Source organism: Mus pahari, chromosome 6 (assembly GCF_900095145.1).
Source record: "Mus pahari chromosome 6, PAHARI_EIJ_v1.1, whole genome shotgun sequence".
Classification (NCBI taxonomy): Eukaryota; Metazoa; Chordata; class Mammalia; order Rodentia; family Muridae; genus Mus; species Mus pahari.
Genome location: NC_034595.1, coordinates 87175272 through 87192127, shown reverse-complemented (window position 1 = coordinate 87192127; position 16856 = coordinate 87175272). Strand labels below are relative to the sequence as shown.

General features: G+C 50.7%; 1 protein-coding gene across 2 annotated transcripts in view; it reads right to left on the bottom strand.

The window, feature by feature from the left end:
* The window catches only part of Asap3 (ArfGAP with SH3 domain, ankyrin repeat and PH domain 3), a 40122-nt gene continuing 23266 nt past the window's right edge, over positions 1–16856 (bottom strand). The window contains exons 6-25 of one of the 2 annotated variants that reach the window (XM_029540348.1): positions 12835–12949; positions 12541–12626; positions 12128–12203; positions 11884–11970; positions 11606–11715; positions 9818–9887; positions 9484–9571; positions 8140–8188; positions 7858–8045; positions 7640–7773; positions 7373–7467; positions 6993–7170; positions 6053–6138; positions 5772–5887; positions 5164–5231; positions 4971–5081; positions 4665–4878; positions 3023–3239; positions 2385–2475; positions 1–2138 (exon numbers count right to left, since the gene is read on the bottom strand). In XM_029540348.1, coding sequence (XP_029396208.1) covers positions 2064–2138; positions 2385–2475; positions 3023–3239; positions 4665–4878; positions 4971–5081; positions 5164–5231; positions 5772–5887; positions 6053–6138; positions 6993–7170; positions 7373–7467; positions 7640–7773; positions 7858–8045; positions 8140–8188; positions 9484–9571; positions 9818–9887; positions 11606–11715; positions 11884–11970; positions 12128–12203; positions 12541–12626; positions 12835–12949 — 2254 coding nt within the window. In that variant the 3' untranslated portion in view covers positions 1–2063. The remainder of the gene's footprint in view (positions 2139–2384; positions 2476–3022; positions 3240–4664; positions 4879–4970; positions 5082–5163; positions 5232–5771; positions 5888–6052; positions 6139–6992; positions 7171–7372; positions 7468–7639; positions 7774–7857; positions 8046–8139; positions 8189–9483; positions 9572–9817; positions 9888–11605; positions 11716–11883; positions 11971–12127; positions 12204–12540; positions 12627–12834; positions 12950–16856) is intronic. The other variant, XM_021200558.2, reaches the window with a different exon arrangement.

Here is a 16856-nt window from a genome sequence, read left to right as displayed (position 1 = left end):
GCTCAGCAAGTTTCCGGGATCCTCCAAGGTCTGCTTCCACAGAGAGAGCCTGGACTCTGGGAGGACACTGCATGCCTAGCTTCTGGCATGAGCCCTGCAGATTGGAACTCAAACCCCCAGCCTTGTGTGTTGTGTGGCAAGCACTTTCCCAACAGCCTTCATCTCTGTCCGTCACTGCTGACAGACCTGCTGTTTCCTTTCTCCCCTTGTTATGCATCCAGGGTTCATGAACTCCATCACCCAACTCAACATCTCAGGGCAACCCAGAGGGGTGCGGTCGGGACTATGGGAGAGCCATACATCAGGTCCCCAGGCTCCAGTCCAGTGTGCTTTTCCTGCACACCAGGGGTTCTGAACCTTGCTGCTGACATTTTGGATTGGCTAGTTCATTGCTGTGAGGATAACCCTTACCATGTGGGTGTGTTTTGAGTGTGTTTTCTTCCTTCCTGGTGTGGCAATGTGGAGGGGTGAGTGAGCCTTTAAGGGGTGGTGCCTAGTGGAAGGCAATTATGGGAGGGGCTCTGCCTCTAGGGAGTGAATTCTGACAGAAGTGAGTCGCTATACATAAAGCAAATTGCAATTACTGCACACAAGTGCTCGCTTTCTCCTCTTCTGTGATGTTGTGACAGTCGGGGCCTTTTACAGGGCGTTCATAACACACTGTTTGGACTTTCCAATCACCAGAACCCTAAGCCAAAGAAAACTCTTTACTGTAGAAAGCACCCAGCCTCCATCGTTCCGTTACAACAACACAAAACAGACTAAGAGATGCTGTAAGGAGGATGCTGCGTGGTACCCTGACCTCAGGGATGCCCCCTTCAGTCGGAACGCCTTGCCTTACCAATGTCTCCTAAAGCAAAACTCCCTGTTGTTCTCTAACCACTATTCTTTACCAACCTGGCCAGGGAAAGAATCCCAAGTCCCAAGAGTCTCCCAGGGGAATTCGTCCCTCCCCCAAGAATCCTTTATTAGAGATAAGTAAAACAGTAAGTCTGAGATGAACACAAGCTGACCTGGGGCTCGGAAACAATCCTGTTTTAGGGCCAAGGACCACAGCAGCCTCCAGGGCGAATAGTTCAATTCCTAGCCACACTGCTGGTCATTCACTGGGTGCCCTCTGGCCTCCCCTGTTCAGCTCGGCCCACCCCTGCAGGCCCCACCACTAAGGGGGTATAAAGCAGAGTTGGCCGTGGTTGCTGGTGGTCTGACTCTGTAATTGGGCTGAGCAATGGTGGGATTTCTGGCCCTAGAAAGCAGACTCTTGAAGTTTCTCTTATCTTCCCAGCGCCTTTCTCCTTTCCTGGTCCCTCATTCCCCCAGGCTTCTGATTTCATCAAGAGAAAACTGAAGAAGCAGGATCAGTCAACCCAGACCATCCTTTTCCTTCCTGTGAAATCAAGGCAGGTGAGTCACATTCTACTTCCAGGCTGGGGAACACAGTACAGACCCCGGGGAGGGTAAGGCTGTCCTCTAACGGAGCCATTCAGAGTACTTTAGCCTGGGCACCACATGCCTTGGCCAGCAGAACTGGGCTGGAACAACTGCAATGACCAGACAGGAGACCAGTTGATGTAGGTCCCGGCCCTGAGCTCAGAGCCATCCCTCTGCAAGCTGGCTCTGCTCCTTCTGAGTCAGTTCTTGAGCCCAGCTTTCCAATGAGGATCACACCTGCAGGATGTGCACCCTGTTCACGTGGCATCCATAGTACCTAGAGAAGATCTGGACATAAAGCTGGGCTTCACTAAAGAAAATCACCAGATTGATAAGTGGCCGCGAGACAGCGCCTGGGCGTGAATGATGGGAAAGGCTCCCACCCTGATAGGGAGAAACACAATCCTAGCATAGTAGGTATTGAGGGTTGTGTAACTTAACTCAACCCAGACATTGTCAGATCTAACTCCAGGACTGCCTGGCTCAGGACATCAGCCCCAACACAGAAGGGTCAGTGTCCTTGGCAGGGTCATGGTTCCCATAAGGTAGGTGAGCTCCTAGATCTGAGGTCTCAAGTCCCAGCTCTGAATGTTGGGGTCCAGTGTGAGCCATGCAGAGGGGTCAGCAAGGAGCTAGTCGTGCAAGAGTTGCAGGGAACTTGCCGGGAGAACCCCGATCTTTGAGCCATCTCCCTCCATGAGGCCAGCCTGGGGGAAGAAGGAGGAAGCTGCTCGTTAAAGCTCCTTTTGCATCTTCTCTGGGAAATGGCTACCATCAGACTCAGCCTCACACAGTCCTGGGCTAAGCAGGAAGGTGGCACCAAGCTTAACAGTGGCTACCTCAGCCCACAGTGTTGTCACCACAGAAAGAGGGCTCCCTCCCCTCTCTGCCTGTTCTTGACCAACTCTATAGCCCAGGCACCCACACTTCAAAGCATACACAAGTGTGCCTACCGGGATGTTCCTTCTACACGGAGGTTGCCGGGCAGAGGGACTATCTTCCAGACTCCGGCCTCCCCGCCTGTAGGATCGAGTGCTCTCTGAGCTGGAAGGCAAAGATGACCAATTGTTAGCCTGCTGGCGGAAGCACCCGCAGAGGGACCCAGGGAGATAGACAAGGCTGGGGGTGGTGGTGAAGGGGAATTAGAATCCACCAGGCCCCTGGGCTGGGTCTTCGCAGGCCCTGGAGGTCTGGAACTGACCTCTCCCCAGGGAGCTCTGAGGGCATTCCTAAGTTCAGTTCTCCTCAAGTCTAGACAAAAAGGGTCTGCAGAGAAGAGAGGCGTTTGGATCCTGAACTGCAGTTGAGGATAAGATGGAGCCCTTAAGAAGGATCCAGGCAGGAAGAGCTAAGCCTTTTCTACTCCCACCAACCTCAGCAGCCCAAGCCCCTGGCTTCTCCTTGGCTCTCCCAGGCAGCCTGGAAAGCAGGTGGATGGTGGAGGAAAAGGTAAGCCATCAGGTCTAGCCCACAGCTTGGCTCCTAGAGGGAGATTATGACCCAGGCTTCAGAGTGGTTCAAGTGGGGACGTCAGCAAATGCTCGGGGAGCGTCAGGCGACATGCTGGATGCATAGCCAGGCCCTTACCAACCTGAACTTGACAGGGAGATACACCTCAGCAGGGGTGGTTCCAGAGGGGCGCGAGATGCTGGCTGGTTCCTGGAGGCCCTCTTCAGGGCTGAACGGGGCCTGGCTCAGCCCCCCGGCTTCCACCGAGCTGGTGAGGCTGGAGGAGGAAGATGCTGGGCTGCTCCGGTTCTCCAAGGCCTCAGGAGACTCTGATCTCAGGCTGGGAAGGTCAGAACGATCTAGAACCACAAAGTGACAATGTTTGTCTTTTAGTACCCCCCCCCACACACCCACACACACTCCACGTAGTACAAAGGTAGAAATGCTGGGCTGGTGAGAGATGGCTCAGGAGCTAACAGCATTAGTTGCTCTTCCAGAGGTCCTGAGTTCAAATCCCAGCAACCACATGGTGGCTCGTGACCATCTGTAAAGGGATCTGATGCCCTCTTCTGGCATGCAGGTGTACATGCAGACAGAGCACTCACATTAAATAAGAAAAAAAGTAAATTAATTAATTATTTTTCAAAAAAAAGAAAGAAAGAAAGAAAGAAAGAAAGAAAGAAAGAAAGAAAGAAAGAAAGAAAGAAAGAAAGAAATGCTTTCCTCTTTGCTCACAGTCAAAGCTGGCTTTGGCTTCTAGGATTCATCAAGGTCCTTTCCCAACGTCCCAGCCTTGTACCCCGGCACTGTCACCCTCCCACCCGCACCTCCTTGGCCAGTAGCCATGATGGCTCCTGCTGTTTCTATTCACCTTTTCCTGGGCCTGGGACTTCTTACCCATCCCGCAAGCTCCGCTCCGCTTTGGCACCATGTCCTTCAAGGAGCCCTCCTAACCCACTACCAGCTCTAATAGGATCTACCCGCCCCTCCCCAATCTCTCTCCTGCTCTTCCAAAACAGGCTCCACCCATCCAACACACAGTTCAAGAGCACAGCCAGGCTCTTCTCAGAGCTGGAGAAGAGGAGTCTGTGAAGGACTCAACCTGGAGCAACTGGGATGGATTAGCCGTCTTTAAAGTGTGCAGAGCCTCCTGTTATGACCGACCGTTTTCCAGTCTTTATCTACTCACTAGACTGATGCAGGACATGCTCTACAAACACCTGTCTTTTTGTTCAAGTGAGGCACTGAAGGATCTGAGCAAGACCAACCAGGGTTGTACTCTCACAACAGAAGATTAAACTGTCGGGCTGGTGAGATGGCTCAGTTGGTAAGAGCACCCGACTGCTCTTCCGAAGGTCCAGAGTTCAAATCCCAGCAACCACATGGTGGCTCACAACCACCCGTAACAAGATCTGACGCCCTCTTCTGGAGTGTCTGAAGACAACTACAGTGTACTTACATATAACAATAAATAAATCTTAAAAAAAAAAAAAAAAAAGAAGATTAAACTGTCACTTAACATCTCCATTTCCTGAAGGAAAGGACGGCAGCCCTAAGGGAACTTTGATGGCTGGATGGTCCTGCTACCCTTCGCTCTGTTGTTTTCAGGGTCTCGAGGAGCCCAAGCTGGTCTTGAACTCCTGACCCTCCAACCTCCACCTGCTGAGAGCTAAGAGGCACGGGTTACCACCCTTAGCTCTGCCATGCACACACAGCTCAGCACCCCACATAGCGGTCTCTCAGTGAATGGTTTCATCACAATACTTCTGGGCAGCCAACTGTACCTCCACTGGAATGTCCAGCTCGCCCGAGGACTATGGTCCGAGAAGAGTTTTTGACGGGCAGGGGTGGGGGACTGTCCTCACTCTGGCTTTGAGCGGTTGCTGGTCCCGGGGTGGCAACGGTCTCATAGGTCTTGTTGCTGATGTCCAGCCTCCCACTGCCCCAGCAGGCCTGCGCCGGGGGTTTCGAGGAGCAGTGCTGCGGAGACAGGGCCATCTTGGTTTCCACAGTCAGCTTTCCTCTTCCCACGGCAGGCCCAATATTGGTTCCTGTCTGGTGCAATCTAGAAGGGGAGGGGCTGAGCCTACCTTTTCTTCCTCCTCCTCCTCCTCACTGTCAAAGCCGTGTTCCATGGAATGTCCCCAGTGGTAGTCCATATGGAGAGGGAAAGCAAGCGTCCCCGCTTGTGCCTGCTCCAGCTGCCAAGAACAAAAGGTTTGTGGGTCAGAGGGCCGGCAGGCTGAGAAAGGGTTCAAGGGCAGCCTCTCCGCTCAGACTCACCAGCTCTTCACATTCCTTGTGCTGTCTGTTCCTGGCTAAGTCCAGGGCTGTCTCTCCAGCATCATTTACTGTGAAGGGCAAATCCAGGGACTATGGTCAGAATCAAGGGGGACATTGCAGCTTAGAGTTTAATATGGGCCTTGGAATCAGATTGGCTGAGTATGAAAACTGGTCCTCTGCCTTCCTGTGTGGTCTTAGGTGTCTGCGTAGACCCGCTGGGTCTTAACTCTCTCACTATTAAATGAATATGATGCATGAAACTCTCTCTCCAGGCTGTGAGGATTGGCTGATTAACAGTATAGATCACTTATCATGGGACCAGACACATGCTATCTAGTAAGCAGGCAACAGTCATATCACTAGAACCCAGATTCAACTAGAATTTGCTTTGTTCCCTGTACACTAGCTCTGCAAAACACCCATTTTATAGATGAGGAAGCTGAGACCTACTGAGACCTACTGAATGACAACTCCCCACCCCTGAGGCCACGGGGGAGGGCAGAAGCCAGCCAGGGGGAGTATGCCTGCAAAGGGTGTGCTTGCTGTCAATGCTCTGGTCTGTGAAGGCAGAAGGTCAGAAAGGAGTAGGAGGAGGTGGAGCACCGCACCTGCCCCCACGGGAGCCCTTCCTCTTAGCAGCAGCTTGAGACAGTCCAGCTGGCCGTGGAGTGCCGCACAGTGCAGGGCAGTGTTTCCATCCGCAGCCTTGGCATCCAAGTGGCCACTAGGAGGAGGGGTTGCAGGGAGGTTCCGGGAGGGAAACAGGCAGGCAAGGAGTGCGGGGGTGGGGTGGGGGGGGTGGGGGGGTGTCCCCAGTCCCAGGGAAAGAGAGAGGTGGGGCAAGGAGGAAGTCGGGGTCAGCGAGGGTTGATGGCAGGCAAGCTCTCACCCATTCTGGATGAGGAAGTCCACTATCGGCAGGGAAGCATGGCTGGCAACTCTGATGGCCAAGTGCAGGGCGAGCTCTCCAGGTGCCTGGACACACACACACGTGGACACACACATGGCTGAGTTTCCCCGGCCACCTGCCCTCTTGATCCCTTGTTGCCCCAACATCTCTGAATATGATGTCATCAGGATAGACCCTCACATTAGGGAAGCATGGGAAGGCCCAGGCAGTCCTTTATGGCTTCCTTCAGTGGTTCCCAAATCTTAACCTGGCCAGGCCTCCCCTTTTCTCCCACTTCCTCACTGAGGTCTCTGGTCTCCCGTTCTCTAGCTTGCTGTGCTGCCCACATTACCCAAGCGCTCACTCAAGTGCTATTCCCGCACTGCCCACTAGGGGGCCTGTGTAGGTTTCAGTTGTACAATTCAGAGCCATCCTGTTCTTCAGTGCTAGGGGCAAGCTCATCACTGAGCTACGCCCCTGGCCAGTGACATCCAGCTGTTTTGTTTTTAAAAGATTGCCTTTGTTTGTTTGTTTGTTTTTTCCAATTTTACATGCACAGTTTTGTCTGTATGTCTGTGTGCCACATGAATACACAGAGGCCAGAAGAAGACATTGGATCCCCTAGAAATGGAATCACAGACAGTTGTGAGCCTCCATGTGGGTGCTAGGAACTGAATGTCAGTCCTCTGGAAGATCAGTCAGTGCTTTTAGCTGCGGAGGCCTCTCTCCAGTCTCATACACCCAGTTTTAAATGTCCAGTCAGTCATAGGAATCCTACTGATGAAATCCTTCCATCTCATGAAGGTATCACCAAAATGTAGTGGCTTTCACTACTCTCATCAGACCTGGCCTTTCCGGCTTCCAAGGCTACTACTCCTAACCCAATTTACAGATAAGGAAATAGGATTCCTCAGAGGCCCCCTGGGGGAGGGGCTCTCACCTGCCCATCAGGCCCTGGCAGCAGCTGTCCAAAGTCCTGCCCATTGGCAAAGGCCTCCAGGACGGACAGAAGGTCCCGGCTGCAGATGGCTGTCCTTAGCTTCTGGGGATCAGGTGTGGAACTGCGTGCAAACTTGTGTTCTACATACTTGGCTACAATGTAGTTCCTGCGGCAGCTCCTACGGAGACAATAGACAATCTTGGGACCTCAGAAAAATTTCTACATAGTAACTTCTGGAACCACTCTCCAGGTGAATCTGGTGTCCTGCCAACTTCCGGGTCAATGGGCTCCCTTCTCCCCAGCCTTCTGACCCCAGATCCCTCTCAGGCCCTGGAAACTGGGGAGCAAGCAAACACCCCGCCTTCTGAACCCATCCATACATGTCACTCTCAGCAGAGGGTTTAGGGCTGCCGTGGGAGGGCAGGCGGGCCTCCATGACTTCATTGAAGTGGGAGTTTCCGATGTTCAAAGCCAGCTGGAGGCACAGCACAGCAGGAGCGGGAGTCAGAGGGTAAAATCACACATTAGGACAAGGACATATAGCTCCTGTCAAGGCTCACCCTTCAAAGTTTAGTCCCTCCCTACAGTTCCCTAAGCCCCACCTCAACGCCCCTAACATTCTCTCTGACCCCTGACCCGGCTCTCACCAACAGCTCCGAGGGGCCCAGGAGGTCCAAGGTGAGCGACTGTATTCGGGAGAAGCGCACGCCCAGCTCCCGGTGGACACCGGAGCACTGGATGCAGGTGAGCACGCCCAGGTTGGTGCTGAGCCACGTGGGGTCTGCAGAGGAGCGTGGTTGGAGCTTCCATCCCAGAGTCCCCCTTTCTTCAGGCCTCCCACCAAAGCTTCCCCACCGCTGCTGACCTGCAGCCCCACAGTCGCAGCAATGGTCATTCCCTGGTCTGCTCTTCACCTCAGCGACGAGCATGTTGGTTAGGTCGTGGGGCTCCGTATCCAGTCGGGTGCCCCAAGACCACTGGCCGCCACTGGGCTCCCCGTGAAAGGCGCTGCTCAGGGCTTCGTCCTTGCTATTCTGCAGCACTGACACCCATCTGTGCAGATGGAACAGGGCGGGTTGGGTGTGGGTGAGTTCCTGGGACCCATGCGCTGCCCCTCCCCCACTGCTGGCCCAGAATGGGCACTCACGCCTCACACTCCTGCTCATCCTCTGCATGGAAGTGGTATGTACGGTTGTCTGTGGGGGGAGAGAAAAGGGCATCAGGCCCACAGATATTGCATGCCTTCCCCAGGAAAAACATCTGTGTGCCCCGGAGATCAGGCCCTCCTAATAGGACCCCCCCCAAGGCTCTCTGTATGATCCAGGCTCCGTGCACAGCACACACCCCCAGTTCAAGCACAGCATGGACACCGCCTCCAGACTCATCACACTCCTGTTTCCCTGGTTCCTTTTCCTCTCTCCCTTCAAGGACCTTTAATAGGCAGTCCCAGGCCTTACCTCTCACTGTTCCTGTATGAAGTCCCTTGGAAGACTGGCATGGGGAGTCTGCTCTGCTTCCATGCCCTTTGCCCTGCGATCCCCTCCCAAAGCTCCCCCCCCCTTCTCCTAAATGCTACAATGTCTGAATCCCTCAAGGATAAACACAAATGCTCTCCTCAAAGAGCCCTTAATTCCCTCTAACAGTTCAGGTCCTCTGAGGGTCTCTATGCGTGCCTCTCTCCTCTAGACATCACTCCCACAAGAGCCTGGATTCCCTTCTCACTCCTTCCAAGAGAGTTCCCTGTCTGCAAGGACAGCTCAGCAGGTAGGAGCACTTCCAAAGACGGAGATTCAGTTCCCAGCACCCGCATGGCAGCTCACTGCTTTCTATAACCCCAGTTCTAGGGGAACCAACACACACACACACACACACACACACACACACAGTTAAAATACCAATACACATAAAATAAAAATAAATCATTAAGAGGGTTCCCTGAAGACAAGAGCCTTTTTTAAAATATGAGTCAAGGTCTTATGTAACTCAGGCTGGCCTGAACTCTCCATGTAGCTGAGGATTACCTTGAACTTCTGATCCCCTCTGGAGATTACAGATGCACACCACCATGCCTTGTGTTATACGGTCCTCAGTGGTGAACCCAGAGCTTTATGCATGCTAGGCAGTGTTAGCTCTTCCTGGCCTGAGAGGCCAGCTCTTTCCCAGTCTGCACTCACTTCCCTAAAGCTTGGCATTAAAGCTCCCTACCCCCAGATACACACACACACACACACACACACACACACACACACAAACCAGTTTAAAAAGCCAGGTAAACCAGAGTCACTCGAATGCGCTCTACATGACCACCATGCTTAATATATACAGGAGGTAGGTGTGCTTTCATGTTCAGTGGGCTGAGATGTGAAACCCTACAAAGTGCCAAGCCCTTGGAGTCCTGGGCCTGCAGGACTACATAGTAGGACCACATATCCAGCCAGGGCTGCGGCCCCTTAGAAGGAGCAGTGTGGGGCCGGTGGCGTGGACTACTCACGGGTCACCAGGTCGAAGCACCTTTTCTCCTCAGGGTTGGGCCTCACTTGGCATGTCAGCAAGGCCAGCTTCACTGGGGGCCTGTTGATCTGTGGGAGTTTGAGAGCAGAGGACCCCTTGTTACCCCTCTGGGCCTCTGAGTCTTCTGTTTCCATATCAAGTAATTATGAAAGACCCTTCCCTCCCTGAAGGGATGTGCATCCTATGTTGAACCTTTGGATACCATCCTACCTCCTACCAGAGATCGCTAATACTCCATTATCTAAGATTAGAGGCCTGTTCTAGAAGGACGGCTTGGCCTCTGTCTGCTCAGAACCCCGAAGAAGAGGTCTCACCATGCTGTGCGAGATGGTCAGGCAGCCATACTTCACTCCGCACTTCCTCTTCTGCCAGACTTTTCGAATCCTAAAGTCCAGCAGGACAGAGAAACAGTGTCCAGTGGCCAGTGGCTCACATCTAATTCCCCTGCATCCGAGAACAAGGATGCAGGACCTCTTCCCTTCCGATCCACTGTGCCTCACCACTCCCTGCCCTCGAAAAGCTCCCAGGATGAGGGGATAAAGCCTCATGTTTAGAATTCCTACTCTGGGGTGGAGATGGCTCTGGTACCCTGAGCTCTTTGAGCCTGATGGAAGAGACACAACTCATGCCCTAACTCACTTTGTACGTGAGCATGCCAGAGCACATGAACACAAACGGGGAGAAAGGATGACCCGAGGGAGTCACATGAGAATGACTTCAAAGGCTCAGGTTTGAACACGTGGTCCCCAGTTAGCAGAACTGTTTGGGAGGATTAGGAGGTGTGGCCTTGTTGGAGGAGATAGATGTAAGCTTTGATGTTTCAAAAGCCTGGCCATTCCCTGGTAGTTCTTCTTCTGCTTTGTGCTTGTGGGTGAGCTGTGAGCTCTTGGCTACCAAAGCCTGCCTGCCTGCTGCCATGCTGTCTGCCATGATGGTCACAGACTCACTCTCTGGCACTGTAAATCCCCTTCAAACTCTTTCTTCCCTAAGTTGCCTTGGTCGTGGTGTCTCTTCCCAGCAACAGAAAAGTATCTAAGGACTGGAGAGATGGCTCAGCGGTTAAGAGCACTGACTGCTCTTCCAGAGGTCCTGAGTTCAATTCCCAGCAACTACATGGTGGCTCACAACCATTTGTAATGGGATCCAATGTCCTCTTCTGGTGTGTCTGAAGATAGATTCAGTGTACTCATATACCTAAGATAAATAAATATATCTTTAAAAAAGAAAGAGAGAAAGGAAGGAAGGAAGGAAGGAAGGAAAGAAAGAAAGAAAGAAAGAAAGAAAGAAAGAAAGAAAGAAAGAAAGAAAGAAAGAAAGAAAGAAAGAAAGAAAAAGTAACTAAGACAGCCAGTTCTCTATTTCCTCCACATGGGTTCCAGGATCTGAGCTCAGATGGTCAAGGCTGTCAGAAAGCACCCTTTGCCTCTAAGCGACTTCACTGGGCCCTTTTTAAAATAAAAAGTTAACACCAGGAAGCAAGGCATAGTCAATGCTTTCACATCTAGGCATATTCAGAATACTGTATAGAGAAAGGCCAAGGATGAAGGTCTATTAAGTGCTTGGTAAGTTTCCATTGCTGCTGACATCAAACTTATGGAAATCCCCTGCCTCAGCTTCCTAAACACTGACATTAAAGGCATGTGTCAGGGATAGCCTTGTTGCTACAATTCTTTTCTTTTCTTCTTCTTCTTCTTCTTCTTCTTCTTCTTCTTCTTCTTCTTCTTCTTCTTCTTCTTCTTCTTCTTCTTCTTCTTCTTCTTCTTCTTCTTCTTCTTTTTTTGGCTTTTCAAGTCAGGGTTTCTCTGTGTAGCCCTGGCTGTCCTGGAACTCACTTCTATAGACCAGTCTAGCCTCGAACTCAGAAATCCGCCTGCCTCTGCCTCCCAAGTGCTGGGATTAAAGGTGTGCGTCACCACTGCCTGGCTGTTGCTGCAATTCTTGAAGAATAACCTTTAGTGACCGTTAGTAGTGACATGCCCAGTGATCCTTTGATAACTGTATTCAATCAGACTGTGCGCAATGGTCCACAGGACTGTAAGGACCACCTTCATGCCTAGCTGTGTGTCTTTGGGCAAGTTGCCTAAGCTCTCTGAGACACTCACCCATCACTTTTCTTGTACAGGAAGCCCACCTTCTCAGTCCCAAACTGCTTGTTGCCTTGGTGCTGGTGGATGCTGTAGCCGCCCCCGGAGTTCTTCCGGTTTGGGTGATCCTGCCCCTCAGACATGCAAAGGAGACTTCAGGGTGTCTGGGAGGGAAGAGCCCCGTGCTGCACTGGTCCTCGGGGACTTGGGGTCTCCTCTCCCTCCCTGCCTCCCGCCATGTGCCAGGGTGCGGCAGACGGGTCAGACATCTCTTTTAGAATGATTCAGAGGCTGACCTCTCTGCTCTCCAGATGCAGCATCCCTCGGAGGGAGTCCCGGAGCTGGGTGAGCTTGTGCAGTTCCTCTTCCTGAGCTTGCCGGAGCTACGGGGCAGAGGAGACAGTGCAGGGCAGAGCCTGAGCCGGTATGCTGGGGCAGTGTCTCTTGCTCTATGACAGGAGCCAGCTCTCTGCACTCACAGCTTCCCAAAAGGATGGGGGGCGGTGTTGACCCCACAAGGGAGGGACAGGCCGGACTTACCCCATGCACTGAGGCTGCCAGCTTGTCGATGAAGGGGGACAGGCTCTGAGCTGCCTTCCAGCCATCTTGGAAGAAGCTAAGAAAAGCCAGAGGCCAAACAAGGGTTCATGGAGGGAAGGAAATGGGGATGAGGTCAGAAGTTGGAGAAGGCCCCCACAGGGCACCCATGAGCATCCGGCCTGAGGGTGAGCGCAGGCATGCAGAGGTGAGACTCTCACTGACTTAATTTCGAGATCTTGATTTAATGGACCTCAGTTTCCCCATTTATAAAATATGGATAAGTGCTGCACTGCTCATGGGTGAGGTCAAAAACTGTTGCCAATGAGGTCCAGAGACCTGGAGGGTCTCAAGCCCCAGAGGGGTGCTTTGTCCTGTGAAGCGTTTAGGGGGGAGGCAAAGGAGGAGAGACTCACTTGTGCTGGGCGTGGAAGAACTTGATGAGGCTCTGCAGGAAGTCTGGTCCTTGCTTCACCTGACTCTCTCCAGCTTTGACAAGGTACTGACAAAGGGCAAGACAAAAACATGTGACATGAACAGGATCCTGGATTTGTCCCCAGCCCCAGGGCTAATTCTCTTAGCCATGACTGAACCTTGGTTACATCCCGCAGGCCAGCCCTGGGACCTATGACTGCTGCCGTGAGGGTTTGGAAGGGACACACAGGAAACACATCCCGCACATCCTCACTGGGGGGGTTTTGTAACCTCACCTCACACATGTGCAGCTGGAAGACTCGTCGCTCTCGCTGTGTATCCTGGGACATCACTCCGTGGTGGCTTCCTCCTGGGAACCTGGCCCGATCCCTCTCCTTTTCCAGCTTGGCCCTAGGTCATAAGGAAAGAGACATTTGAAGATGCTTCGCCAGTCCTTGCGCTGTCCACCGTCCTTCAGTGGATCCACGCATGTGCGGACAGAGCCCTTCCCTGTGCTGTCTATGTGCTAGGGCTGGCAACAAGAGAGGGTGGGGAGGTCTGGGGAGTCCAGGGGATCATGGAGGGGAAAGGCACAAATCACATCAAAGCAGAGACAGGGGAATAAAACAAGAGACTTGGCCTTGTCCCAGCAGCTTAGAAAGCGATGTCTATGCTGCGACTGGAAGCCAGAGACATTGGCTTGGGGGAAGCTGGGGCTGGACAGGAGGGCTAGGCCTTGGGATACCTTAGTGAAGGGCTCAGGGAGCTGTGCAGAGATGGACAGGGATGGGATATTGCCTGAGGGAGGACCACAGGGGTTCTGGTTCCCACCAATTAAACTTCTGGGTCTTTAAGTTAGAGCAAGGGTATGAAAATTTATACCATCGGTATTAAGGGCCAGATGGAACCAAGGGTGACTAATCCTGATTAGCTAAAAGGGACTTCTCTTCTTGTCGTACAAAACAGGAGGATCCAATAAATAGGGACCCTAGTGCTGGATTGGTTTGTCTGTCTGTCTGTATATCTATCATCCAGGAATTGGGGAGTAAACCAGCTAACAGTGTAAAGAGTTCCCCACCAAGGAAGTTCTTCAGAAGCATTAACTGACTCTCCCTAGTTTATTCTTTCGAGGAGACTGGGTCTTAAGTAGACCAATCAGGCCTCGCTATGTATCAGATCATCTTGACCTTCTGACCTTCCAGCATCCAAGTGCTGACACCATAAGAGTGCATCACATCAGGTTTTACACAGCTCCGGGGAGCGGGCCCAGGTCTTTGCGTGTGCCAGGCAATCACACTCTCAGCTGAGCTCCATCCTCAAGCTGACTCTTATGTTTACACACTAATTTTGTAACAGGGCTTCACACACTAACGTGATGAGCTCACGAGACAGGATTCATTACTCCACCGTACAGGTAAGAAGCCTAAGGCCTGTCCTAGCCACACAGCTCTTAAGTGGCAGAGGTGGGATCCGAACCCAGATCTATTTGATGCTAGCACCTATCTTAGTCCCCACCATCTGGTGAAAGCCTCCCTGTCTCTGTTTGAATTTATAGTTAGGGTGATAAAGTCGAAACCCAGAAAAAGTAAGTTGCTTAAGACCACAAGCCAGGGCTGGAGAGATGCCTCAGTCATTAAGAGCCCTGGCTGCTCTTCCAGAGGACCCAGGTTCAATTCCCAGCCTTGACAGGGAGGCTCACACCATGTGTGACTCTAGTACAGGGGAATCTGATGGTCTCCACGGGCACTGCATATATGGATGTACACAGTTACACAGTGCACATTTACTCTAGAACACATACATATAAAATTATATATATATATATATTATATATGATATATCATATATATTGTATATATTATATATGATATATCATATTATATATATATATATATATATATATATGCTGATCAGAGGAAACTGCCTCTTAGGCCCTTTTCCAGTTCTGGCACAGCAATGGGAAATGAATACTTGCTGAATTTTTCTGGAGTTTTTTTTTTTTAAGATTTATGTATTTGGGGCTGGAGAGATGGCTCAGCAGTTAAGAGCATTGACGGTTCTTCCAAAGGTCCTAAGTTCAATACCCAGCAACCACATAGTGGCTCACAACCATCTGTAATGGGATCTGATGCCCTCTTCTGGTGTGTCTGAAGACAGCTACAGTGTACTCATATAAATAAAATGAATAAACATTTTTTAAAAGATTTATTTATTTATTTTGTATAGAGACATCTATCTAGCCCCAGTTACTGTGATCTTTTTTTCAATATTATTTATTTTATGTATATGAGTATACTGTAGCTGACTTCAGACACACCAGAAGAAAGCATCAGATCCTCCCTACAGATGGTTGTGAGCCACCATGTGGTTGCTGGGAATTGAACTCAGGACCTCAGGAAGAGCAATCAGTGCTCTTAACTGCTGAGCCATCTCTCCAGCCCCTGGAGTTGTTTTGTTTTGTTTTTAAGGTTTATTTATTTATTTATTTAGAAACAGGGTTTTTCTGTGTAGCCCTGGCTGTCCTGGAACTCACTCTGTAGACCAGGCTGGCCTCAACCTCACAGATTCACTTGCCCCTGCCTCCTGAGTGCTGGGATCAAAGGCACCTTTGAAATCTTACAAAAAGTTCTCGAAAAAAAAAAAATTTAGCAAAGGCAGAGTTGCTTGGGAAGGTCTGTAGGGAAAGGTCACTCTGTTCATTTTGGTAGACGTGGCCCTACAAGACGAAGGGAAAACGAGAGTCACATGATTCCCTCGGCAGCTCATCCAGATAAGTCTAGCCTGTGTCTCTATTGCCCATTTTTGGATCTCTAAAGTGAGCAGATGACCACACAACGTCCCAGACAGGATGAGGCCCTGAGCTCTGAGCTAGAAGGTGAGGGAGGAGCCGGCCCTGGACAGGTGTTCACAGCCCTGGGAGATGGAAGGGCAAGCCACGCTGCAGCACCTGTTTTTGGAACCCATCTCACAGAGGCCATTACGCACAGGAGCAAATATTTAGCTCCCAGGATTCTTCCTCTGTGACAGGGCAGATTAAACACATTGCAGGATGTGCGTGTTGGCACACCCTGCCGCTGTCTGAGAATACTATACTAATTCAGAAAGATGGGTCACAATTTGGGCTTCATTTTTATTTTTTGAGACAGGGTCTCCTGCATCCTAGACTAGCCTCGAACTCTATGAGTAGGGTTAACCTTGAACTTCTCCCCTTCCTGTCCTCTCTTCCTGGGAACTGGAATGACAGGTCTGTGCCACCGCCACACCCACTTATACTTCACTGGGGACTGAACCCAGAGCTCTGAGTGTGATAGGCAAGAACCCTCATTGCACACTGAGCTACATCCCCACTTTGCTTACTTGCTTTTGAGACAGGGTCTCATTATGGAGACCTGGCTAACCGCGAACTCACTATGTAGACCAGGCTAGCCTCAAACTCATAGAGATCCACCTGCCTCTGCTCCCGGAGTGCTGAGATTAAAGGTGTGTACCACCAAGCCCAGCCCATTTTGAGGTAAGGTCTCTCTATGTACCAGGCTAGCTTCAAACTTGCAATCCTCCTGCCTCACCTTCCCAAGTATGACTATTATAGGTATATATAACCGTATCTAGATTCGCATGATATTTCTTAATAAAAATTGCAGATCACACAACAATACCATTATTTTGGTCTCAGTCTTGTTAACATATTTCATGGTGGGAAAATATCGTCTCCTTCCTAGGGATTAAAGATTTTTTTCTCCTATGCTTTGGCAGTTTCTCCCTACTTCACCTTGTTTTTTAGTTTTTATTTTTCTGAGACAGAGCCTCACATATCCCAAGCTGGCTTCAAACTAGCCATGCCGTAGAGGCTGGCCCTGGAGCTCTTCCTCCTGCCCCCACTTCTTACACACTGCAGAAATGATGGGAGCGCACCACAGCCGCATCTCAACCTTGTTTTGGTTTTTTGTTTTTGTGTGTGTGTGCGTTTTATAGTGGCTTCTGGGAACTGCACTTAGGCCTTCATGCTTGCAATGTGAACACAACTGAGTCATTTCCCTGGGCCCATCCCCGCTCCCTCGACCTTTTTTTTTTTTTTTTTTTTTAAAGTTATGACATCATAGTGCTATGCATTTTTGTAAAAAAAAAAAAAAAAAAAGTCTAAAAGAGACATTCCCCACAATGATCACATATCAGTGGGAGGTTAGTCTTGTAAAATAATTCTAAGAGTTCTAGGAAAGGTAGGTATTAGTACAGCTAAGCTGATATTTTTACTTTTAAACAAACAAACAAACAAACAAACAAACAAACCTATACATTTTGCAAAAAAAAAAAAAAAGTC